Source organism: Numenius arquata, chromosome 6, assembly GCF_964106895.1.
Source record: "Numenius arquata chromosome 6, bNumArq3.hap1.1, whole genome shotgun sequence".
In the NCBI taxonomy this organism is placed as follows: domain Eukaryota; kingdom Metazoa; phylum Chordata; class Aves; order Charadriiformes; family Scolopacidae; genus Numenius; species Numenius arquata.
The window spans coordinates 12,485,165-12,511,429 of NC_133581.1; the positions used below are offsets into that span (position 1 = coordinate 12,485,165).

The 26,265-nt window shown below is 38.7% G+C and overlaps 1 protein-coding gene across 1 annotated transcript in view; it reads right to left on the reverse strand.

The window, feature by feature from the left end:
• Nucleotides 1-26,265, reverse strand: part of SLC24A4 (solute carrier family 24 member 4) — an 85,256-nt gene that overhangs the window by 22,795 nt on the left and 36,196 nt on the right. The window contains exons 3-10 of the mRNA XM_074149121.1: nt 10,158-10,234; nt 8,905-8,979; nt 6,798-6,882; nt 4,716-4,819; nt 3,933-4,007; nt 2,928-2,953; nt 2,154-2,207; nt 941-1,080 (exon numbers count right to left, since the gene is read on the reverse strand). Coding sequence (XP_074005222.1) covers nt 941-1,080; nt 2,154-2,207; nt 2,928-2,953; nt 3,933-4,007; nt 4,716-4,819; nt 6,798-6,882; nt 8,905-8,979; nt 10,158-10,234 — 636 coding nt within the window. The remainder of the gene's footprint in view (nt 1-940; nt 1,081-2,153; nt 2,208-2,927; nt 2,954-3,932; nt 4,008-4,715; nt 4,820-6,797; nt 6,883-8,904; nt 8,980-10,157; nt 10,235-26,265) is intronic.

Genomic DNA, 26,265 nt, shown 5'->3' on the forward strand with positions numbered 1-26,265 from the left:
CACTTCATAAACCTGTAGTAAGTGACAGTACCTACCTTGAAGAGATCTCAGCCTAAACACTAAAAGCAGAAAAGAGTAGGCTTCTGTGAGTCTGCTGTAAATTCCTGTTTGCCACTATTTTTTATTACATGAGGACCTTTCCAAATGCTACCTACATTGCTGCTGAGCTCAGTCTTCAAGAATGGGAGATCTCTGCAAATAACAAAGCCAAGAGACCTCACTCATTAAGAGCAGCCCAAGAGCTCTCTAAATTATACGGTTTGTGCTTTGAAGGTAGGAAAGATTTTGTTCTACAGAGAAAAGAGAGAATGGAAGAGAAGAGGATAAGACAATGATAAAAACAGGCTTACAAAAAAGCCAAAACTATCCAGGTACATTTGCCTACCTTTAGTACCAGAAGCTGGGTATCATCTTCTTCCCCTTTATGACAAAGACACAGACAGCAAAGTCTCTGCAATTCTCAATTTTACATATGTGCTTGACAAAGTATGCAGAGCTATTTAGGCACGTGAAAGCCAGTCTTCTGAGGATCTGAACTCAACACGTCATCCCTCTTGCCCACTGATCTGCCCATGGCCTTTCTTTCAACACCCAAGCCTCAGCTTCTAGTTCCAATCTAATTTTTGAAGTGAAAATTACCTTCTTCCTGGCAAAAAACCATGTTTCGTTCACAGTGTTGTAGCTCATCACTGAACAGGAGATCAAAAGGAAGCAAAACTGCCAATGTGCAAAGCAGCTTGTTTTCAGAATATAAACAAAAAAAATTTTGATAGTTTGTGGGTTTTTTTTCATCTGGCAGTCTGACTGCTGAACTGTCAAGTTAACGCAATAAAAATTCCTGCTTATGATTAAACAGTAACACTGTTTTGATCACAGTAAAGAAATAAAAAGGATATCCTGTGAACTACTTTTTTCCCACGTCCTGTCTGCTCAGCCTTACCTTTGCATAGTAATGGAATGGATGGGTCATCACAACTAGAGGTATAACATTTATTACCATCTTCCAGCTCATTGACTGTGTCACCATTTCCAACATTCTTGCTTTTAAGGCTGAAGAAATTCTGCATCCTCACGTTGTACCTGAAGTGCAAAGAAAAGGTCTGAGAAGGTTGGACTGTTGCATTTCCTCATCAAACTTTTAAATATCTCAGAACAACTTATGCAGGCAAACAGTAAAGCCTAGATGCATGTTCTCTGACAACTAATAGGAAGTTAAGAGAAAGGACTATCCAATTCAGTGGCAAGCCGATAGGAAAGCAAGGGCTGCACCTATCTCTCATGAGATACAGCAAACTGCAAACAGACACTAGAGCAGATTTAAGCGAAGGCAGAATATCAGAGCTGTGGATTTTGGAGCCAGGACATTTACTATACAACGGCTTCTTTCCTCCTGCATCAGCTTGCAATTCACCTCGCTGTTTCTCTCAGTACTGTGTTCCCCATGGCAGATGCTTGAGCGTTTCTGGAACTGTTGACCATACCCTTCTAAAGAAAGAATGCATCGATTTTTGCACTAGGGTGCGATTTAAGAGGGCTGTCGATGAACCCTCCTAAGACCTGATGTAGGAGAAAAGGGAGGCTGAAGTTCCCAAAAAGGTGATTTGTGAGGGGAGGGCATCAAGGGATAAGTCTAAGCAACTTGCAGTAGAAGGGTGGACACACAGACCCCAGCAGTAAAAGTTGGACCTCTGGCTCTCCTGTCAGAGGCAGTGACGCTACAGAAGGAGAACGTCAGTACACAATCTGGTATGAGATGGTCTGAAGATTAATACATGCTTAGTAGTCTGTCTAATGTTCCTTGACTTTGTTCTCCAGAGATTACAAAACACGTGTAATAATTGACAGGCTGTGTGCTTACAATCCAGAGCACCCAGTGGACTTTTTCATATATCTTTGTATAAATGACATTTTCTTTCAACTATTTCTGAAATCTACTTTACCTCGGTGCACTATGAAAAGGATGCATGAAAATATTTGCTGTTGACTGAGCCCAAATCTAGAGCAAAACTGATTAAGCATAAAAAAGCAAGGGAACGTACACAGAAACATGACTGCGATTATTGTCCTCAGCAGGAAGGCCAAGGACAAAACCACACCAAAAGAATGACGGTCAATTAACACCTAAAGGGCATAGGGAGGAGAAAAGCACTTACTTCATGATAAGTATGTAGAATGAATACATAATGATGAGTACAAGGCTTTCCCACCTCAAAGAGACAAAAAAAAGTATTAAAAGGCCATTCAAACAGCTGCATGATTTACAAGTTTTACGAAGGAGTGTGCATTAAACGTCTAGTACAAGTCACATTTGTGTACACAGGATTCACATCATTAAGATTAGATGGTGTCTCAGCAGAATGGGGGGGGAAGCAGACTCTCATGTTCCAATAAACATGCAAATAAAATGTAATGCATATATTTCAGAATTGTGCTATGCAGACTGAAACCATAGCTACCCTCTGAGGACGATAACACCAAGGCCTTCTGTCATTTCAGTGCTGAAGCACAGGCCAGGCATTCTGAGAGGACTCTTTTAGAAGATGTTTATCATATTCTACTAGGATTCCACCTTGGACTTTTCTTTGTGACACCTACCACCCCCATAAATGTTAACAGCCAGAATCTTTGGTACCCAGAACCAGAACTTTGGTAGCCAGAACTTTGGGTACCCTCTCTGCACGTGAGTCTTCAGACCTTACATAATAGCCTATTTACTTCGTTAATGTTTCCAAGTTCTTAAATTTTCTTTTAGTTTTCCCTGATCATCATGAAAAGTATCTCCAAAGAAAATACATAAGATTTCCTAGGTGTCAAATCCAGCTCATCCTCCCAGTATGTATGAATGAAAGCTAATTGCACTGCAACTCTATTTACTGATCATTCTCATGGCAAATACAGGACTGCAGGGAATAATTTACACAACTTACCACTCTATTTTCTCATCATATATGAACTAAAAGAAGGAGGAAAAAAAGAAACACATAAATTGACCATTTCTCTGATCTATCTTGAAAAAACAGTCAAATTTATTTAATAAATGTCAGTCGTATCTAGACATAAGATACTCAAGTTTTGACCCTTTCTTACCAGAACTTTCACTGTATGGACTGTTCCCCTCACAAAGCACAAACCATGTGAGCGAGGCTTGGATCCCTCTCTGTGATTGTTATAATACTATTTAGTAAAACAGTGTGAGCATGTAAAAGGCAGACAGAGTTGCACAAATGTACCCACACGCTGTGCTCTGTAAATGACAGCAAATCCATGTATTCTGAAGAGACCAAAGTCTGAGTCATTTTAACAGCTAGACTAGTTCTAGTAGAAAAGGCAGCCATTTTACTTCTACTCTTAGGCCAAGTGGTTATACACATTTTACTCCATCCTATGTAACTCCTGCACTAAATGATCCATATTTATTACAAAAAGTGGATTCCTCCTCTCCTTGCCACCAGACACAGTAAATGCACATTTGGGAACTATTACACTGCTTTAGTGATATCTCACCCGTGCTCTATTTAGAAAAATTTACCCAGAATTTGTGAAATAAAATTACTGTGTAGAAGCAAGAAACAGCCACCTTCCCTACTTAAAACAGAGGTGCGGCTCAGAATTTTTCATCTCCACAATAAGCAGCCCCCCAGGTCAGCAGAGAGTGCTAACTGCACTGTGCAAGGGCAGCCTGTGAGACTGCAGAACTTTACAGACTGCAGGTACAATATGAATGGACATTGGTGGACACGATAGACGCATACTCTGTGGGGCTGTAGGATGTTTTCATATTTGGACCATATTGTGGACCTGAGCTCTCACTTCCAGATGTCACTAGAACTAGCTAGGAAAATAATTGTTTATCAGTATATAAAATGGTTAGCAGCCTGGTCCTCCAAAAATTCAAGCAATGAAAGACATTAATTGGTAAAAGCACTACTTACAACAATAAGTATGATCACAGATAACGTGTAGTACACAGAGTCACGGAACACAGCCCACTGGGTGAGACAAACCACCTGAAAAATATCACACCTTCAGTCAACAAAAATATGCAATTTTAAAGATCAAACAAAGGCCTTTACCTTGCAATCACTTAGGTGTGTGAGCAGAATTATTATTAGCTATTATTAGCAACGATTCTGGAACTAATTGCAGTTTTATGCTAACAGGAAGACATATCCGTCTGTTAGACAATGGATCTATAATAACCACCAGTATTAAAAAACATACAGAAACCTCCATTAATGAAATAGATTTTTTACTAATGTTATTTTAATTGGTCATAATTTCAACTGTAAAGCAAATTATTCCCACTTTATTATATTTGTGGATATATTGGACTTAATACCTGAAAAAACATAATACAAATTCTAACACTCTACTGAGTGGAGCAAATTTCATGCTTGTGTCTGAAATTCTTTGTTTGCTATCCGTACCAGGAAGGATTAGCAGATGCCACTGATCAGCTAACTGTGAACACGGTATTGTATGAAGAGGAACCAGTTTCCTTTGATGCTACATGTTAAGAGTGTTGAAACTACAGATGAACTTTTTGGAAACATTTGTTATTTGTAAAGCGTTTGTAAATTCTTTCCAACATTTGACAATGTTCACAATGCCAGTTCTTTTTGTTTTTTTAATAATACTCTTTTTTTAATATTTGCTCATGGAAACCCCTAAATTGTAAGCAATTGAACTCTGTATCTTAACAGTATCTTACTAACCTGTCCTGCAAAAATTCCACAGACACCGACAATGCAGAGGATATTGAAAACTGCTGAACCGACAATGGTCCCTACTCCTACATCTCCATGAGTGATAAATACACCTGCAGAGGGAGAAAAACACACATTATTATCTCTGTCATTTCAGTTTAGGTCACAGGCAATTACTTAGAACATGTACTACCTGAGAAAAAGAGATTGTTTGAAAGCTTAACCAAAACATGTTTTGTAATAAATGCTCACTTTTCTATGGAGTATTTTGTGCTTTTAGTCTAGCTAGCAGCTCCCCATTTTTGGCTTAACGTATCTACATACATATTTTTATTAAAAGTAAACTTTTTCTTAGCTAGTTAGTTCAACAGTAAGTCCTGTATTTCACAGCTTGGTTATTAGTGGTGCAGTAATCCATCCAAATGAGTATAAAACATCTCCAGTCACATCAGGACCCTGGAATTTATTTCAAACTGTATAATAAAACACAGAAACCTTTCTCCCAGGTATTTAATATTTAGTGTGTTCTTCCTTGCAACGTCTCATGGGAGTAAGAGATTCTTCCCTCAAGTACAGTGATATGCACCTTCTGACTCAGACAGACAACAGGATTCAGAATTAACCTGTTCCAGTACCAGCCTTCAGATTTCCCTTAGTACTGAACCCACCTACGCCTCAGATCTATCTGTAACATAACTGTATCAGAATGACAAAAATTAATGGCTGGAGTGGACCTCTAGGGATTATCTAATGTAATCTTCAGCACTGAGGCAGAACCAAAGGCAAGGCGAATGCACTACAGAGCTGTATCAACTTGTTCTTCAAATCTTCCACTAAAGGGAGCCTTTAAAGGCTTACACTCGCTGCTTTTTAGTAAGTTGGACATGAGGTTATAGTGCATTCCTTTAGACTGTATTTCCCTAAAGTTTGTAAAAATGTCAGTCAGGACAGTAACAGAAAGCCTACTAAGGATTCACTAAAGACCGCATCCTGGGCTGCATCAAAAGATGCATGGCAGCTGGTCAAGGGAGGTGATTCTCCACTCTTGTGAGATCCCATCTGGAGCCCTCAGCACAGGAAAGACCTGTTGGAGTGGGTGTCCAGAGGAGGGCCCCATACATATCAGAGGGCTGGAGCACCTCTCCTATGAAGACAGGCTGAGAGAACTGGGGTTGTTCAGACTGGAGAAGAGAAGGCTCCTGGGAGACCTTATTGTGGCCTTTCAATAGTTAAAGGGGGCTTATAAGAAAGATGGGGACAAATTTTTAGCAGGGCCTGTTCAAATAGGACAAGGGGTAATGGCTTTAAACTAAAGAGGGAAGATTTAGACTAAATAGAAGGAAGAAATTTTTTACGATGGGGGTGGTGAAACACTGGAACAGGTTGCCCAGAGAGGTGGTAGATGCCCCATCCCTGGATTCAAGGTCAGGTTTGCCGGGGCTCTGAGCAACCTGATCTAGTTGAAGATGTTCCTGCTCATGGAACGGACGTTGGACTAGATGGCCTTTAAACGTCCCCTCCCACTCAAACTATTCTAAGATTCTGTTATTCTATGAAATTTGCAGCTTTCCTCCTTCTCTATTAGGGTAATCCTGTGTCCTTTCTTCTCTTAACAGGTACTGCTTTTGCCATTCAGAGCTCCTCTCCACACCAATAATCTTTAATATTTCAGAGATTACATCAAATAATTCTGTAAGTAATGTACACCATGTCCTTCTGGCTTTAATAGATCTGACTTATCTATACATTAACTTGTTCTTTTCCATGTTCCCTGTTCTCCTACTTCCTTGCTAAAATTAATTCCCTCTATTTGTGAAGAAAGAAGCCAAAGAGGCATCAAATATCTCAAATTCTCTCTCAGAGGACTGCAATATTCAGAATCAGCCATTCCTCTCTGTTTTGAGAGGAGATTCACAGTTTCATGAGATATTTTGAGTAGCTAATTATACCATGAGCCACAGACTAGCTGACAGCTGCAATTGCTGATTATAAATTGGCTGAAGAATGGTAGCACTTTTGGATACCTCTGCTTGATCTGCTGCTGATTTTTTAACAGCAGATCTCATAAAAGCTAGTGTGTGGGCTCCGTACCTATAACAGATGCAAACAGTTCTGGAGTGGAGCTCCCTGCTGCCATGAATGTGGCTCCAGCAACATCTTCACTCAAATGTAGTTTCTGAAAGAAAAGCATTGGTAATTTCAGCACTGCTACTGTATTTACATTGCACAGTTCTACAGCTGCAAAGATAGAATCTCTTCATTTTCTGGCCATGGTGCTCTTAAAGGATGAACAGTCACTATGATAGAAAATTAGACACTGCCTTTTGAGAAGGCAAACATACTTAGGGCAAGTAGAATGTTTATACCCTAATTCAGTGAAGCGTCAGATAAAATTACCTACTAATATATAACTGAGTAGCCAATTGCAGCTTACTTGTAGCCAATTAGAGAAAAGCATCTCTGCAGATTCAAAAAGCTTGTAAACACCTCAAATTATTTCCACTAATTTACTTTTAGAACTCTAAACACACTCATTCAAGAATTAAGCGCAATTCTTGGGGCTTCTCAAATTTGAAAATAAAAATCCATAAGAGCAAAACATAACCTCTGTGAATAAATCTTACAAACAGCAGGCCTGAATCTGGCTTCACTTTACTACTGTGTTAATCAGAAGTGAGGCCACTGACACACACAAAATTAGTCCAATTAGACACAGAGAGGCCTGTGTACCATAGACAGATCTATTTATATAACAGTGTCTCTTAAGCTTTAATAGGATATAGATAACTTCTGAGTTCTCAGACCAGCAGAAACATATACTGTCTGAAGATCTTTCCCTTGAACTATAAAGAAGGTTTTATGGAGGAGCTTTTTCTTTTTTGAGAGTCTCTAGACTCAACTTTAGTACCTTATTTTTCTTCCAAGGATAGAAAAGCGATTAGTGACAGAAGGACCAGCACGGAAATCCTGTATTTTTCAGGCAGCATGCAATATTTTGAGCTGATGAAAATGGCATCCTACAGAACTTGACAAAACATAAACACAAAGCCCTTACTGTACCATTTGATCTATTACCAGCCAGAAGTTTGAGCTCCTGCAATAGTAAGTGTGCTACCCGAATTCTTCTTAGCTGTTTTAATGTTCAGCAGAACATGACACAAGAGGGAAAGATTTTATGAAGGATTAGCAACAACTTAATTGGTACAATCCAACTGGTACAACTTAAACACGGTGTATAAGGTGCATGCTGAAGACAGAACATGTGAAAAGAGAAAGATCCCTAATGAGTATTTTACTATTTTTGGCCACCTCTCTTGTTCTTCTATTGGTAAGTGTAAATATATAGCTCTGAGTAGCACTAATAGGAATTTAGTACATCTATCCATAGGAAAATAGACTTTTTAACTAGCCACAGGAGTTTTTAAAAAAATGGTCACACATTTTTGTTAAAAAGCAAAGGAGATGAGATTTTCATTTTCCCCTCAAAAAGGAATTAAAATCTGGTTTTGTATTTTGTATTCAGTTTGTAGTAGTTGAACAAAGCCTAACCTAACACAACATTTACATGCCAAGTATAAATTCTACCCTATCCTGATGAACTCACTTAATTCGAATTCTACATGTCATTTTGCAAAGTCTCCTCAACAACTGTGTAAAGGAATTACATTTATTTACTAATTTTTGCATACAAAATATGTATTCCCATTCCATATCAAACCAAGCTACATACTTTTCTTGTGCATTCTGCCTTTTCTCCCTTTTCTCCACTTTATGCTGGGATGCTTGCTTTCTCCTTGCTGATACAGTGGTAGATGTGCAATAAAATTCACATAGCCAACACATTAATTTATCTATGTATGATTTCTTTTCATAAGTGGCATTTAAAACTAGCAGTACCATAATAAACCCAACTCATCCATATGTCATATCCATCCTAGCTACATGCTTCAGGTATTTAAAGAGTGGGTTTTGCCATCTGATCTCATCACCTTTCTTTTTTTCTCCTTGAGTGTCACCAGTGGGGCCAATGTGCCAAAACCAGAGGTTCATTTTTGGATGGAAAGCTCAAATAATTTGAAAAGGACTGAGGCCAAAAAGTTGACAGGAATGAACTCCAAACAATCATGGCACAAAATACTGGATTCTATAATATTCTCTAAATAATTTTCCAAAAGAGGAATAAAGGTCTTTAACATACCTCACAAATTTTCTCTAAGGATGGAACAAAGAAGTCATCACATACTATAGCCAAAGCATAGAACATATAAAGAGCCTGTAAAGAAAATAAATTCAGGAAATACTTCAGATTTTTCCTGTACATGAAAAGAGGAAAGAAGGTAATACTATATTTGTTCAGACTAGTGGAAATATATAGCTTCATTTTTCATTCCATTCCAAATAAAAATCCCTGTGCTGACCAATTTATGGCATAAAATCAAGATTCTTGAATGTAAGATTAAGTTTAGGACAAGAATGTTTGCCACACCCTAGAATATGAAAGGTGCCACAGTTTGACAGAATAGAGTACCACAACAGACTTCATATAAAATAAAGTAACGGGTAAGGCTTACAAAGTTACGTAGTCATCATCTATATTTTCAATTAATTATTTGATCAAGTAACTAAATAGAAAGTAACACCATGTTGATCAACAATACTCAAGAAATAATCACACCTGGAAATAAGCAGACCCTGACCATGGCTCACTGCACCGAACCTCTCAGGAGTGATGCTGGTTCCCCGCACACGTGATTCTCCCACTCTATTACATGCCTTTGTGTGCTGTGCTCATGCACTGGGCCTCATCCTGCTGTTGTCCATCAAACACAACTCCTCTTTACTTTCCCTAAGCTGGGAATCGAAAATTGAAGCCCACAGGCCTTGCTTGTTTTGGTTTTTTCTACAATAAAATATAAAACTCCCTACGGCATTTTCTTATTTCTTCAGGGTTGGGGTTTTTTTAATTACAATCGCATCTTTTGCATAGAGGCACAATAGGAAAGAAAGAGAATCAAGAATCTTCTACATCATGCTTGATGTCATCAACAAAGGTATCCCAAATCCTGTTTATAGGAGATGAAATAGAAACAAATACAGGCCTATAATCCATATGACCAGGATTTCATTTCCAAGAAGATGAATGCATAGGCACTGCAAATTCAAACTTGCATCATTTTCTTAAATAAATGAGTAATGGAATCATTTAGGTTGGAAAAGACCCTTAAGATCATTGAGTTGAACTGTTAACCACGTCCACCACCAAACCATGTCCCTAAAATGTTACCTTTTGAGCATTTGTACCCATATAGACATACTAGAAATACTGAAATCAAAGTATTACAAACATGTTGACATATACAGAGCTCTGTTTAGTAAGGCAGTAGGTGATTTAACTTCTTACAAGACAAATAAAAGGAAAAGAAAAATGAAGCACAGTAGAGGAAAACTTACAGCAATAATATGAAGCAGAACTCCTCCTTGCTGCCGTTCTTTATTTGTAAATACATCTTCAGGAAATTCATTAATGGCTGAAAGAGAAATATACATTTATTTTTTTTTAAATTACAGCATCTATAAATGGAAGACTGAAAAATAAGAATGCATCTGTAGAAATACATGACCAAACATGAGTGTATCTTCCAATTTATACATGATAACTTGCCACCTCAGAATCTCTTTTCTGCTTTGTAGAAAAAACAGAGAACTGATACTTAGCTGTTATTATCAATATTCCAGTGACTTAAACCAATCACCACTGTACTAAAAGTTTCACATTCTTAATGCCTTATTTTTACTATCATCTCCTCTGTGTCTCTAAATATACTTCCAAAGTGATAATATTCCTGGCTTTAAGTGTGCCTTGCCTGAAAAATTACGCAATGGTTGTAACCTTCCATCCGGTTCTTAACCACAAACTTTTATAGGGCTCCACAGTCTTACAAATAATTTCAAAGGTTAAAGTGATTCCAAGTACTTTCTGGAGAAAGCGTACTATCTAAATCTGGCAAAGGAAGGAATGAGATAGAAATAGTAGGTGGAGGACAGAAATGTGCAAAGACATGAGTTTTGGGATTATTTCTGGGTGACAGTGAAGTTGTGTGGAGTTCAACAAAGGCAACAGAGTGAAAAAAAGATTCCAGATGGCGGAGACAAAGACAGCAACTAAATCAAAGGCCAGAAGAAATATATGAGATAAAAGCCATCCAGATTGACAAGACAGGCAGGGACAGAGACCTACAGCGCCTCAGACAGGAGCCTGGGAAATTTAAGGGTGAAAATTTCAGCCACTGGAAGTCAAACGTACTGAAGACGTTAAATTATTATTCAGAAAGAGATGCTCTTTTCCGCAAGGAGTTGTAGATGTAGGTTGACAAGATAAGCTCCAGAGGTTTGTATGAACTTAAAATAATATACTGAAATTAGGGGAAGGAAACAAGAGGGAATATATGATCATCTTCCCCATATTCAAGTCTGTCAGTATAAAGAAATGCTTAAAAGGACAACATATTATATTTATGCTGTTCCATTTTCAATGTCAATAGCATATTTTCTCAATTTCTCAATATAATTCTGCAAACAATAACCATGAACATAGAAACCAAGAATTTGAAGTATGGTTGATGTAGTTACTAAACTTCAAACACACTAAACTAGCTTTATTTTCAGGAAATGCTGCACAGTAACTCTTTGAAGATTATAATTTTTAGAGTATCTTAAATTTGCACTACCTGTAATCACCAAACACACTTGAAAATCTTAGCTGCAGTGAGAGGATAACCTAGTTTCAAAAACATGAATGACTTCTCATCTCCTCAATCTTTGAATTTTATATAAATACAAAAATGCCTCGTCTCACCTGTACTACACCTATATATTTTGTATGTCTAGTGTGACAAAACCCTGAACAGTGTCTCCATGCAAAGTTGAAGATCCCATAGCTCTGTTTTTAGTGCCCACTACCATAAATGTATTATTTTTTAATTAATACACTGGCAGCAGTCCGTGTTTAAAACCTTATATACATAAATCATACCTTCCTTCCAAAAGTCAAAGCTACCATTTTGTGAAATCTCTCTAAATCCTCCAACCTAATATTTGAAAGCCACTATAGTTTTAAACAAAACTACTAACGATCGATAAAATATTTAGCATAAAATAAAAGTCATCAACAATGACTGGCTGCAATTCCTCTACTGATTTTCATTAGGCTTTTCAATAAGGCCTGTTCTTACTGTCGTATTCTAACTGGAACTGGTATCGGCGCTTGGTATGTTGATTAGAGCTTTCCCAAGGTATAGGTGCATCTTTTCTTTTATATCTCAGACAACAAAAACTATATAAATCTATACTAAATTTTGCTTAGATACTCCTGAGTGTGATTTTCTATGCCTAGGTTCTGTTCCTGGTCCTCCTTCTGTAATCACCAGGAAAAATGAAAGCAATAATGGATATAAATGGAGAAATGCATCAGCACAATAGCACAGTAATTCCCAATCACTCATTGAGTAAATGGAACACCATTCAGGGGTATGCAGAGTACTTCAGTGCCTAAAGACCATCAGCACACCAGTGTGTAGCAGGACTAACTTCAAGAAAGTGGGTCTGTCTTGCTACAGAAGCCCACAGTCTTCAAGGGCCGTGATTTGCACTGTGAAGAGATTTGTGACCTTATGAAACAGTCTGAGGAAAAAGCACTGCCACACAAACGCAAAACACACCGTAAATAAAAGATATTTGCCCATTGAGTCAAACAAACTCAATACTTCTAAAATCAAAATATCTGAATAAAACATCTTCCTTTCTTGTTTGGTTTTTGTCACTGTTATCCCCAAAGAAGCAAAAGGATAGTGAAAATATGCAGAAACTGGTTGCACTGCAGTTCTGAGACACACTGCATTTAGAGTTGACGTTGTGCGGGATAAACCACAAACTGTTGGTCAAGATGCAGCAATCTGCAATGCTTTTATCTACAGGTAAACCTTTTAAGATGCCAACAGAACCTTATATGCATGTAACAGCCAAGCATGTTCCCTGTAGTAATATATTGCTGTATATAGTAACATAGTAATATGCAATATAATAAAATACAGTAATTATTCCCCCCATTTAGCAATCAGGGAGGAATACGCTTCTGCAATAACGCTGGATTACCAACAAATTTAAGAACTTTGTCAGCTACGCTAGCTGCCAAACACAGAATTTCTCAGAGGAATTATTTCCTAGCACATGAAATAAAGCATGACAAAAAATTAATCAGCATTCAAAGCATGTGGTTTTAAATAAATTATCTCCTTTAACAATTAATATTAACTAAAATGATTAATAACTAAAAAAGCACTAAGGAGACTTCTTTGGAAGAAAAGACCCAGAGGTACAGCTGCTGGCATCTTATGCAATATGGTTGTTCTTGCATTTTAGCCAGCTGTTCCAGCTAAAATACCATGCCCACATGGATGCATTCAGAATGCGTACAGTATTTTTCTTAGCATATCCCCTATTTGTCTTCTGTCTCGTCCATCCGAGCCTTGGTTGTGAGAATACACATATTCCAGCAAGGCATTAGGAGAGACAAGACCAGAGCCCTGCCTGACTCTCTATCAGTGACAACGTGACCCTGCACATGGGGTACATCTTTTCACATGCTCTGAAGCAAAGGTTCACAGCTCCCATCACAGGTGCCTGTGCCAGAGGCACCATGCCCCTTACTGCCACCGTAGAGCTGAGGGAACATGCCCCTTGGCCCATAACTTGGCAAAATGGATGTGTCATCTGGAAAGGTATTACCAACCTGGTAATCTCGTTCAACTGACGGTAAAATATTTCACAGTATAATATTAAAAATGCTTAAGTCAGTATAAAATGAAGTCTCAAGAAGCATGAATAAAAATCACTTTCTAATCTTTCTAATCTAACTTTACTTATTCAAAGTTAACACTAAATAGGAAATCAGAAGACCAGAAGATAAAAGGTAGGCATCTGATCACCAAGCAAAAGCAAAGCAGCTTCCCTGCAAACTATCTTGCTTCATATATAGTCTGGTGATGTAGTATTTGTAATAAATAACTACTTGTATTAAATATCTGCTTGCCTCACAGAGATAATTTTAAATGAATTAACATGAAGACAGCTTATGTCAAAGATAATGCTCCTCTCTACACAGAACTCACAGCATCCTTCTCACATACACACACTACAAAATCTTCTTTAAAAGTCATGGAAAAGAAGCAAGGGTCTGGAGCTTGGGAAGTAAGATTTCTTCCTTAAGGAAATAGCCACCTGATAGTGAGTTCCAAGGTAAAGTTCAGAGTTTTTCAGTATAAGCATTTGCTGTCTTTACGGCTTTATATCCAGATGATCATAGGTTTTGTGTAGTTGTCATCTATAAATTCTGTATACCTTATCAACATGCACTGTTCTTTATTTACTTGCGGTATCATGGTTTTAATATTTTAAATAAATATTTGTTTTTCTTACCTACTGCTATGATAACCTGGTTGCTCAGAAAAAGTTTGTTTGGATTCCCTTGGCTCCTAGCTTAGGCCTGGGAATCAACATCACTTGACTGAGAGGGAGCGCAGTATTCCCTCATCTGTGCGAGCTGACAGAGGGGATATGACATTATCACAGAGTTTGAGAAAGCACGGTCTGCCCTCATGGTATAATCTGATGTGTGTGCACAGCAGGGCACTGCTCTACTTCACACAGAGATATTTTCTCATCTATGGGAGACAGAGCTATCTGGCAGCCCGAGAGTCTCCTCAGTTTCTACTGAAAACAGACAGAACAGATGGAAGAAGATGAAACGAAGAGCAGTACATCTAACGGGGCTAACCTTTGGCAAAAAGAGGAGGGGAACATATACCAATCATCTTAAAATCAGCTAGAAATATAGAAATATTTATCCTGCTGGTACTGTTGCAAACCCATGGCTCCTGCAGCTCATCTTATCAAGCACAGATTTTTTTGAAGGGGAAGGGAGGGCACCAAGAAAGCCAAGTCTACATTGGAACTGTCATCCTTCTGCAGCTCGTTCTCTCTCCCCAGTCATGAAATGATTGGGGAAACAAAAGCAGCTTATCCAGCCACAACTTGGAGAGGACACCACCACCTTTTCCCCTGAGTGATGGCAACAAAAAATCCTTGATTATGCCATGACAGAAAGGATGATTCATCTTTGATAAAAAGCACTGGCTGAGCTGTCTGTGGCTAAAGAGCTACACAAGGCATGCAAATAGCGTGCCTCAGAACAGAAAATAGTAGCAGCAGCACAGCTTAAGCTGTCTGCATGGCTCTGGAGTGAAGATCTGGCACGCAGCAGCCAGGGTAACCCAGCCATGCCCAGTGACACCTGCCTGGACTTAGGCTGTTACCGGATTACTTCTGGGTACCATCAGAGCATTGTTCCCACATGCCCTATCCATACTGTGACAGGCAGTCTGCCAATGAAGTTAAGGTTCAAAATCTCCTAAGCCTGACAGAACATCTCAACAACCACGTGGATCTGTGGTTTTATAACCTGCCTCAACATGTGATTTCTTCACCTTATCAGCAGTTGATTCACTCACAGAGGCAACAAACATGCCAGCTCTTAATACCTGCTAAGCGTTCAAGCCTGTTACAACTCTAATTTCTCCTCATAGGGAGAAGGGAGCTGTAGCTGTTTGAAGGGACGCACGCCATCGGCTCCCCTCTGCCTTTGCAGGACTGGGGTTAGGCACATGATGTATGCAGAAGCCCACTTCTCCTTTTAATGCTTGCATGTCGCTCCTCTGTCCCTTCAGGACACGTTACATGTACAGACTGTGACACCTACCCCTTTGCCCTGGCATTCAGGGGTTGTTGATCATCAGACTCATGCAGGGCAGAGATATAAGGAGAAGGACAGACAAAGACAGAATCACATACTTCCACTTTTACCCCCTCTATAATTCTATTCACAGGCCAGCTTGAATATTTCAAATGTGTCACTTGGTTAAGCACTACAAGCAGCTTTAGGAACCTCTGCACTTAGTGTATTTCTGTTTACATGCAAATCCCTTTTCACATTGCAGAGCCTCATCTTCCTAAAGGCTGGTGTTGTGTTCATGCACATGTATTTGTGCCTCAGTGACAGCAAACTCCTCGCTGTGTGCAGGAATGAGCTTCTTCATACCTGTCAAGCAAATGCAGCATTGTTACCCGGTGTCAGCAGTAAAATGTCAGCAGTTTGTGCACCAAGACTTGAACTTGCAACAGCCTTCACGGTACTGCAACTTGCACTACTTTATAATTCTCTAGTAATATAATCTGTTGGAAGATTTGAGTAAAAGTCAGAAAATCATCACTTCTACCAACCACATCTCCCTGAATGCAGGGGTCCCGTATGAGCTGAGTTGCAACGAATGGGTTAAGGATGTCTTAGAACCACCCTTGCCTTCAAAACATCTGTGGTTTTGGCCCACGCTGTTCTTTAGAACCAGTGCACTGGGAAGATTTTTACAGAAAGATTTGCAAGCAACCTAATGGTAATGGGAGAAATTCCTCCCATATTCTTTACTGTTGATGTCAAGAGCCCCCTGTCACGTTTCACATCTTTGCTCAGGTGCTGAAATGGTGACAGTCTCCGGAATGACTGTGGTGAGCTCAGCGCAGCCAAACAGATATGAAGTCTTGGGGAATGGCATAATACACTCCTCCGAACCCCTTGCATAGCCTGTGCCCTGCCAGTGTTGTGACAGCAATTGTGTACTTTAGAAAAGAGCCAGGTCGCTTTTGCTCATAGAAAAGTATTGATTTGTTTTAGTTATGTATTCCGGTGTTAACAGTGGAAACAAAGTCAACCTGAAGATCATATCAACACAGTGAAACTAGTTTACTCATATGTAAAATGTGTCATATGAAAGTCATCCTTTTTAACACTACTTCCCAAATTAGGTACAATAAATTTTAACAGTCATTAGAAAATCCTAAATGTTATAGTATATTAAAGCTGTATTTTTTACCAAATTACAGAAATTCTAAATTAATTTAAAAAAAAAAATCACACAAATCTTAAATTTTAAAATAACCCTTTCTAACACCACAAGTTAACATGCCCTTAATTCTGAATTGTCAGTAGAGAAAAATGGTATATTTAGCAAATGCTTTCATACATAAAAGCCGGCAATTTAAAAATCTTACAAGGAACAAAGAAGAAAAAAAGAACAATTAACTGATGATCCTGGGTAACATCTGGAAAAAATAAGAATTACCAAGCATTAAGCTTCCATTCTCGTTAGACAGCTTTTTCCAGTTTTCCGTAGCAGGATGACATGTGGATTTTCCCTTAAATACTCAATTCAGCTTCTCCTGGATACTAATCTAGGCACCAGTGTTAAAGCAAATCAGGAATGGGCAATTCAGAGAAACGCACAAGTTTACATGAAAAATTCTGCAAGGAAATTCCTTTAGAGGTAACTCTTTAGTAAACTGGTTTCATGGATTATACCACCTGGACAGAACCACAGTATCCAAATGAAGTCCGATGAAATGATATGAAATATCACCCAACTTCTTTGAGAGACATCTGTGCATCAGTGTAATGCCATGTGATGCCAAAGATCAAGCTTTCTATTTCCAGGCAAAGTACCATATGGCAGGAGGCACAGTAAGCATCCTCCTCCATAGCCCTCACCTCACAAACAGTAGAATTATGAACAAATTTTATCTCCCTGGTATATTAACTCAATTTGCGTTGCACAACCAAAAGAGGACTGTCAAATGCGATTATCTGTGCAATGGTAAGTGGCAGCTTATGAAGCAAATAACTGACTCAACTCTAAACTATTAAATCCATTTAATATATGTAAAGGATGGTATATTAATGAAATAGCTTTCAAAACCCTCCTTCCCTCAATGTGAAATTATGAAAATATCTATACAAGACTGGATTAGCTACAATAAAAAGTAACATTAATACCTTGTTAAACTCTGGACTTAGACTTAGTTTCTTTTCTCTTTTATAAAAAAGTATTTGCATTCATTAAGGCAATGTCAAACAATCAAATAAAAAAACATTAACATATATCTGCCAATGAAAAGAAAACTGAAAAGTACGATGAAATCTCATCTCCCAATCAAGGGAGTCAGTGATGACACATGGACGCACAAGTACTGCAACACGGGGATACATCGGCATAGAGTGCAGCACTTCATGCGCACTGGGCCTTGTGTTAATGGTTTGAAATGTCCTCAAGATAACTCTAAAATGACTCCAAGGTTTGGGATCATGGATTATTTCTTTTCTCCCTGGCCTCCAGCCGATACATACTCTAGAACCTGCCTTTAAAGAGCTAGAGATCAAGAACATCACGATGAGTTTTCATTCTGGCAAGAGTTAGTTATTTCACATTATTTTCTCACATCGCTTGCCTGATGCCTTCATACCACAAAGTAGCAGTTCCATAGAAGACAACTGGAATCTGTCTGGAACACCTCTACCATGACTCAGGATTTCAGTACAACTACCAAACTGTGAACTCCACTCAAATTAACTAAGAATGAGGTCATGGACATTTCTGAATCAGTGCTGAACAGAGGTGAAAATACCAACACCTAGTTTGATTATAGTCTGCCTCCATCTGACAGCTCTCCAGCGCTTATGTGAAATGAGCTTTTAGTCTCAGTGACCACTCACAGAATTTCTGAAATCTGCTAACATCTTCCATGATTATGGTGCTGGTTTTCCACAAAGCACATGTGTATTCTTCAAAACCCCTCCCATGGACACCAATCCTTTTCTTTTACATCTCAGATTCCTAAACCAGGATATGAAAATTTTTTTTCACCTCTTCCCCTTTTTTACTTACTGTTTTGTTCTCCCTCAGCTGTCTTTACACTACTCTGAGCCAAGGTTGCCAAAGCAGTTCAAACATTAGCAGGGTCTAGTACTGGTGCGGCTTATTCGGACATGGCATTTCCCAGCTTAGGGGGAATAATATGGTTCATCCTCCACTCAGGACCAAATAATCATTGTGGAATAATGCAAACAGGTTTAAATTTTAAAACCTCATGATTGGTCTGTGGATTAACCACAGACATCAGACATCAGTAAAAACTGGTGTCTTCCACATGGAATTTCTCTCTGGTTTCTCACTTTGAGCTTCATACATTCAACCTCCCCTCTCCCCTTCACCTTTCTCTCATTTCTTGTTTCCTGAAAGTTGATGGTTTCTATGGTCAACAGCCTCTCATTTCATTTGAGGGAGGGAGACCTTTGGCTATGCAGGGGTTTGGACTCAACTTGGCTGTGTCCTTTTTAAATACAGGTAGAACGTGTTGTCCCTGGCAAGATCACTAGCTGATACGAAAGAAGACATCCATGACATCTGCAAGGGAATTTCTCTACAAATCTATTAGTAAGCTGTATAGCCAGGGAAAATGACAGTCTGGTTTCAACACCAGAGGGCTTTGAAAATCAACCAGGCAAGCTGTAGCACTTACTGAAAAGATTATGAAAAGTGTAACATAATTTTAAGACACTGTGGACTATTAACTCTCTTTGAAACAATACACTCCATTTGGCACAAACAAAGGATTTTTTTACAGAAGGTGGGTTATAACTCCCCAATTTTGTCACTGAATATACATTGGAGCTGCTTTTGTATATGCTGCTGTTGTATTATGCCTCATGAACAGCTCAACAATCAACAGTCAGAGTAGACCACTACCTCCCACTTCGTTTCCAAAATGACTCTTTCAGCAGGTATACAAGGAACAACCACCACAGAAGTTCTCCTTGACAGATTTCCTTACGCTACAGAATTTCATAGCTGGAAGAATCTCTTCTCTGCGCTGCTTGAATATGCAAACAAGACGGATCAGTTAAGTGAATCTGGCCCAAGGTTGAAGTCTCCTTCCTCTCTGAACATCTGAAGAGCTCATTTGGTAGATGTCACCAATTTCAGAACTGGGGTGCGTTATCATTCCATTGATGCCACGTAACAAAGGGATCAAAACTGCCCTTCAAAGACAAAAATTGGCTACCAGTGACAGAACTAATATGAAGGACGATCACGTTTATGACTGGATGTAGATGGAGTGGCAGGAAATAGCAGTTTTCCTTAGAAAATATCACTGATACTGTTTAATGAACATCTCTGCTTGCAAACTGACTATAGAAGTATTTTTCTATACAACCAAATTCCTTCTTCCTACCCTTCTTCGGTGAATAAAATAGGGTGTTGCTACTTCCTTATACCTGCTGGAGATAGACCTCAAATAACATAGAATATGAGGCTATTTCCTGCCTGGTACATCCTCAGTAGAAGCGACAACCACATTCAAACTGCAAAATGACTGGCAAAATTTGACTTGATCAAAGCCAGACCACAGATTAAGTTTGAACTGCTGGCAGCTAGAAAAGCTACCAGGTTACTTGCAAACTGAACAGATTTCATGTAGAAAACAATGAGAAAGAAGAAACAAGCAACGACAAGAGCTGCCAGAGCAGCTATCTTTCAGAATAGAAGTGCACTTTAAATGAAACTGTGCTATTGTGCCTTCAGCACAGTAAATACATAATAATGGACTTTTGAATCCCTTCTACTTCAGCATAAACTGCAGTATGGCTCATTTAAAAGCAGCTGTATTGGCACACACCATTCTTTTTCCCCAACTGCATGGAAAAGGAAGTGAAATTCCATAGTTAAAATATACATATTTTTACTGTTTTTCTGATTCCAAATCCAATTAGGGATTTTAACCATCCGGGAAAATTGCGTTACTCTCCAAGTTGAAACAGCACAAAAACTCTAGGTGATAACTTCTACCAGGCTAAGATTATCTTAAGTTAAGTAAACTGGTTTTCTAGAAACAAATGGGCACAAGGTAGCAGAGCAACAGCAGACTTTAAGTCAGGCCTATAGAGGTCAAACAGAGAAAGGCATAAAATAAAGTCAGACATGGGTTTTGTTTGATCTTTCTTTACTTAGAAGGTTTTCTTTCTGGATATAGAAGGAAAATGCTGGAAGGCAGCAGCAGAAAGACCTACTCAAACACTTATTCCACCCCCTGCCAATTCAGGACTGCTTCCAACAGTGAGTTTTCTTGTGCTTTGTCCAAAAAGCTCCATCAATCAAGAGGGAATAGGTAAAATACAAAGACACAATAATAAGGCAAAGGAAGCCCCTCAAGGCTGTTCATTAGGTGACCTCTCTGGGGCCAGGATTCCCACAAGGGTTCAGCACAGGCAAGCCAAGATTTTCAAGGAACTCAGTTCAACATGGACACCATGTCCAGCCCTTATAAAAATCAGGCTGTTGATGCCACAAACTGAGAGTAGCTGATTAATTCTCTGAATTTTGCTTTTACTTTGGAAGGAAGCTGAATTTTGAAAAATCGTTTCAAGTTGCACATCTTAAGCTCTGAAAAACAGTGTTAAAAACACTGAATCTACAGCGAAGTCAGGTTTTGTAGTCGAGTATTTAGAATAATTTTTTTTGTTCCATGTACCCCTTGGTGCTTTGAAAAACTCATATTCATATCGACACACAGAAGCACAACAGTTTCTCCCTGTGGGCCATGCTCACGTGGCGTAGCCAATTCTCATTACTTCGTTGTAAACCATGTGGTAATTGTTTTTACTTTTCCTGAAGCTAAGGTCCTGGAATCACGCAATTATGCAAAAGCATCAGCTTTCACTTAAAACAGAAAATCTGCTTCCAGCCTTTGCATTTGAAGAAGAGGGCCCAAGCCCAAAAATCTAAAAGAGTTATGAAATCCAGAAGACAAACGAAAAAAGAGACCCAGACTTGTTTATCTTTTAAACAAACATCACAGTTTTGCAGGGCCAGGTTTACACTTTCTGAGCACACAGGATTACCAGCATTACTCCTTGGTTCGTATGCTTTAGCTCAGTCACAAATACATGCACATTCCAGCATGCGGTTTCTGCCCAATGATATAAAATTATGCCAACACGTTTCTTAAACCATAGGCTAAACCTAGGTTTCTTAAACCTACCATAGGTTTCTTAAACCATGTGTTTCATATTTTCCACACAAGTAATCCCATCTAAGGCAACCAACCCTCCAACTCCTATGTCATGATTCATTTACTAGATATTTTTTCAAATAGCAGATTTGCACAGTTCTGTGCTATTTTCTCCAAGATAATATCCCTTAGGGCATTTTCTCCTTGCTCTAGAAATTCAATAAGGAGCTGTACACAGTACTGGAGTACTTCAAGAATGATCTCTTTTGAGTTCTAGCTTCTACTACATACTTCAGCAGCCTCACATTTGATATGAAATCCGGTAAATAAAAAACATCTTCTTAAAAGATTTGGAGACTTCCACATAGTTAGCACCATCTTAAGCAGCACCTAAGATTTGAGGGAGGGAAAGTTATTTTGTTCCTAAATGCATAGTAATTATTCCGGAATAAAATTGATCTTAATCCAGAATTAAGGCATACAGCAGGAGAGTCCACTGATGGAAGGTGAAAAGATAAACATTACAATAATTCCACAATCCAAATTTACAGTCCATCTCACGCTGTCTTTGTCAACGTGAAAACCTACTCCATGATTATTTCATATCTGTAAATTAATATTGCCATGAAGCTCATGCCAACTAACATAAAGGAGAGACATAATCTTCACTTTGAGCAGTGCACACATGAAGCCGAGTACAAGAATTGAAGTTAGCAAAAGAAAAGAAAGAGGAAAAAAAGGTACTACAATTTAGCAATGTCACAGCCCAACCATGAAAGATTAGTACAGGGTTTTTTTAGACTTTAGAAGTTAAGTGTGGAAGAATGTATAGTTTAAAACAACACACATCTCTCTCTAGTCTAGCCAGGTCAGCTACTAATAATAGGGGAACTACTGTCACACAAACTTCAGCACATATAGTAGAAACCCTGCTGGAAGCCTGGATATATAGGTCACAGGCAGAGCTTCTGCTTCACTGCTGGTACCACAGCTAATTCATTTAAATTCAGGTGTTTCTCCGTTACTGCAAAAATACTCCAGCTGTAAGCTCGGAGTGTTGCTTTCTGAAAACAAGCATCACACTGTCACAGTCCTGCATGCACGAACACTTTCTGAAACCAATTTCCATCTACTTGGATTCAAGAATTAGCAAACCAGTTACAAACACCAAGGGACATTACCAAATGAGTACCATTTTTCTAGTCTTTTGTTCTGTGAAAATGCTGCTTCTGTTACAGCTACCGGGCATAAAATGTTGTACCTGCTTTGTGAAACAGTAAGGTCTGGTAAACCTTTCTTGCTTAATAATGGCTGGTACCTTTTAAAAACCTTAACTTGAGCATGGCACTACTTTCATTCAAGTTGGCAAAGCTGTCAGAAAGCACTAGTTACAGCTCACATTAGCACATCTCATCAGCCGCTAACACAATCACTCTGCAGTCATTCAATCACTGTGCGAAGCTTGAGTTATTTTCCAGTGCTCTTGCTCTCACCTACGTTAAGCTAATGCGAGATAGATCGTTCAAGTGAATTTTGCAGTGAAGACACAGGCGGAATGAGAGAACGTGGTTTTCCCAACTGCATGGTGTAGTTAATACCACAGTTGGGAATGATACGTACCAGTTTGATTTCCAGCAGTTGTTCCATCCACTAGACAAATCTCTTCCCATTCTTACTGTGAAAGCAGATATTGTGGTTTAATACAAGACTGGGCAGTTGACCAAGTAACAGCTTGTTTTTTTCAGTTTGGGGTTTTTTTTCCTAAATTTAACAGTTGGGAGATTTTGAAATGTGTCTGCAGATGAATCAACAGCTTAAATGGTTCAGTGAGCAAAATAATTGTATGGATTTTTTTTTTTTGTCAACATGGGGATTTTAACATACTTGCACTTGGCAGACTTAAATTCGAGTAAAACTCATTTCAGTTCAATTTCTGTTCTCTTCAACTCTCATTTCTTAACCATATTTCTGCTGAAAGGCTAATATTGAAATTAAGAAGCAAAGCTCTACAAAAGTTAATGGAGCTTTACTGATTTACATCAGCTTGAGATTCCAGCCCACATATTTTTCTTTAATTAGAAAGGTTCAGAGGCACAAACAGTGCAAACACTGTAAGTGCATTATGTTGTTCTCAAGTATGAATTTAGAACTAGACAAAAGAATTCTGAAGCAGAAAAAATGTGTGGATGGTGCATTTCAACAAAGACAGAAACAAAGTTTTCATGGTTTCTCATAACACCTACAAGGCACAAATCAAGGACCTAGATTCTGTAATGGGCTATGAGTCCTGTGTCCCCGTAAGGTCATCAGCACAAATCGAGCCCACCAGTTACAGATGTTACTTTTATATACTTTTAACCATTTCCACTAGATTTCTCGTCTTCTGAGTCAGGCATCTATTTAAGTACTCTGATAAAGCTCCTATGATGGTCTTATCTAAAAAAAAAAAAAAAAAAAAAAAAAAAAATCACTGTGCAAGGACATTATTTGCCTTTGCAGTTTATTTCCCTGAAGACAGTTAAAGTTGTAACTAAACAGCAAAACCACATTCTACTAGACTACAGTTTACACTGAGGACTAATTATAAGGAATTATCACTGGTAGGCAAAACAAAATCCTACATATTGAGAAACATACGTTGACATTTTAGCCATTAATTATAATGAATGCCACTGATGCCCTTTTCTAATGGACTCACGCCAGTAAGGTTAACAGAAGGCCAGTTCACGCAGCTACTATAAAAACAGCACAGATAAAATAAAGCCGAGCTAGCACACAGGCTCTGCTAAATATTCGGAACTACCAGGTTCTACACAACTGATGGGGAAAAGTACTGAGACATCTATGTCAGACTGGGCTCTGTACTCCAATTTGTAATGAAGGCATTGTGAGTACTATGCTCTGCTAACTGCATGGTGAACCAGTGGTAGCCCTGGATAGACATGATCTGAATTACTTAGGCGCTCTCTTAAAATATGATGCCAAAAGAGCTCCCACACCTAAGACAAATTCCTTGTAGAAAGCAATCAGAATATAACCCCTTAAGGAAGGAAGGATAATGTCCATGTTAGAGAATTCCAGCCATACACCGTAACATACACTAACATCCCAGGCTAAGCCTTACCCCTTTTACTTCAAGGAATGCTGTGGCAGTTAGGTATGTGACTGCCAGACTGAAATAAACTCAATTATTTGTGGAAATATTTGGACCCCAGGAGATCACCAAAGGACTAAAAGACACAAGTGGTGGTTCACACTGGAAGCAGCCTGCCCTGGTTTTCGGATGAGGCACAACAGACTTAAGACTGGGCTGTGAATGATGAAAATGTAAGGAAATGACAGATTGTGACACATACAGTAATAACTGTAGACCTTAAAAAATACCAGCAATATATAGTAGTGACAGAAAGGCTGCAGCCAAGGAGGAGTGATGGAGTACTGTCCACAGGGCTCCCCAGCCACCACATCAAGCGGGAAGAAATTTGTTTGAAAAATCAAAAGCAGGCATAGCTTCCAAGAAGAGGATGGTACAGCTGTGCCAGCAGGCTGAGGAGGTGTCAACTGGAAAAAGCTGAGGAGAGGGTGGTAATTGTCTAAAACTAACATTTAAAGAAAGAATAGTGTACCCATGAATAACTGACATGAACAATCACAAGATGAGTTGAATCTTTTCTACTAATAAGTGTGGCCACATAAAGGCATCAGAACATTGACTAACCTTCAGTGAATAAATCACTGTTAAAAGCAGTGACAGTAAGAGTACTAACAGCAACCAGATACAGGATACAGAATAATGTTAATGCCTACAGGAAAAAACCACACATACACAGATTTTACAAAGTCACATTTCCCCACACATTGATATGCAATCGAATATGTCATTTTCCCTAAAAAAAAAAAAGCCACCTCACCTCGCATAGCTCAGTGTTAAGGGATACAGAGTGCAGGAGGGAAGGGTTTGGAGGAGAAGCCACAAAGCCAGTTTACGTGCATTTGGCTTAAATGCCAGCTGCACTTCTAGTAAGCATTTAAATGCTACCACACTGACATCCTAGAGACATGAAAGTGAGATCACAGGCCTGTATATGTTAAAAAAAGTAATAAAGTAATAGCCTAATCCTGCAAGCAATTTCCTACAATTCAAATCCAATGAAGCAGAGCTGCAAAATCAGTTCACACAGAAGTCATGCCATCATTATGGCATGTTCTCCTTGATAGCAGAAGCTGAATAGTGGATTATCTTCATAGCATTCTTAAAATTCATTATTACATATGCACTGTAAAAGGTATGTACATAATAATACAACTAAGCACAATAGTTAATGTCATGAAAACAAAAAGCAAACATAGACAACACTAGACAGGATGAAGAGATTACTGCTAAAGAAATTGCCATGGGAGCAAAAGGTTTTAAGGAAAAATAGCTTGTAATGGGAAAGAAATCAAAGACTTTTTATGAAGACAGAGCTAAGAAAGAGACGACCGAAACAAGTGCAGAGCATACAGAGAGAAGTACAGAAAATAAAATAAGGAGTGGGAAATTACATAAAACATGCACAGTAAGGAATAACTACTAAGAGGGAAAATGATGTACTATTTTTGAGTAAAC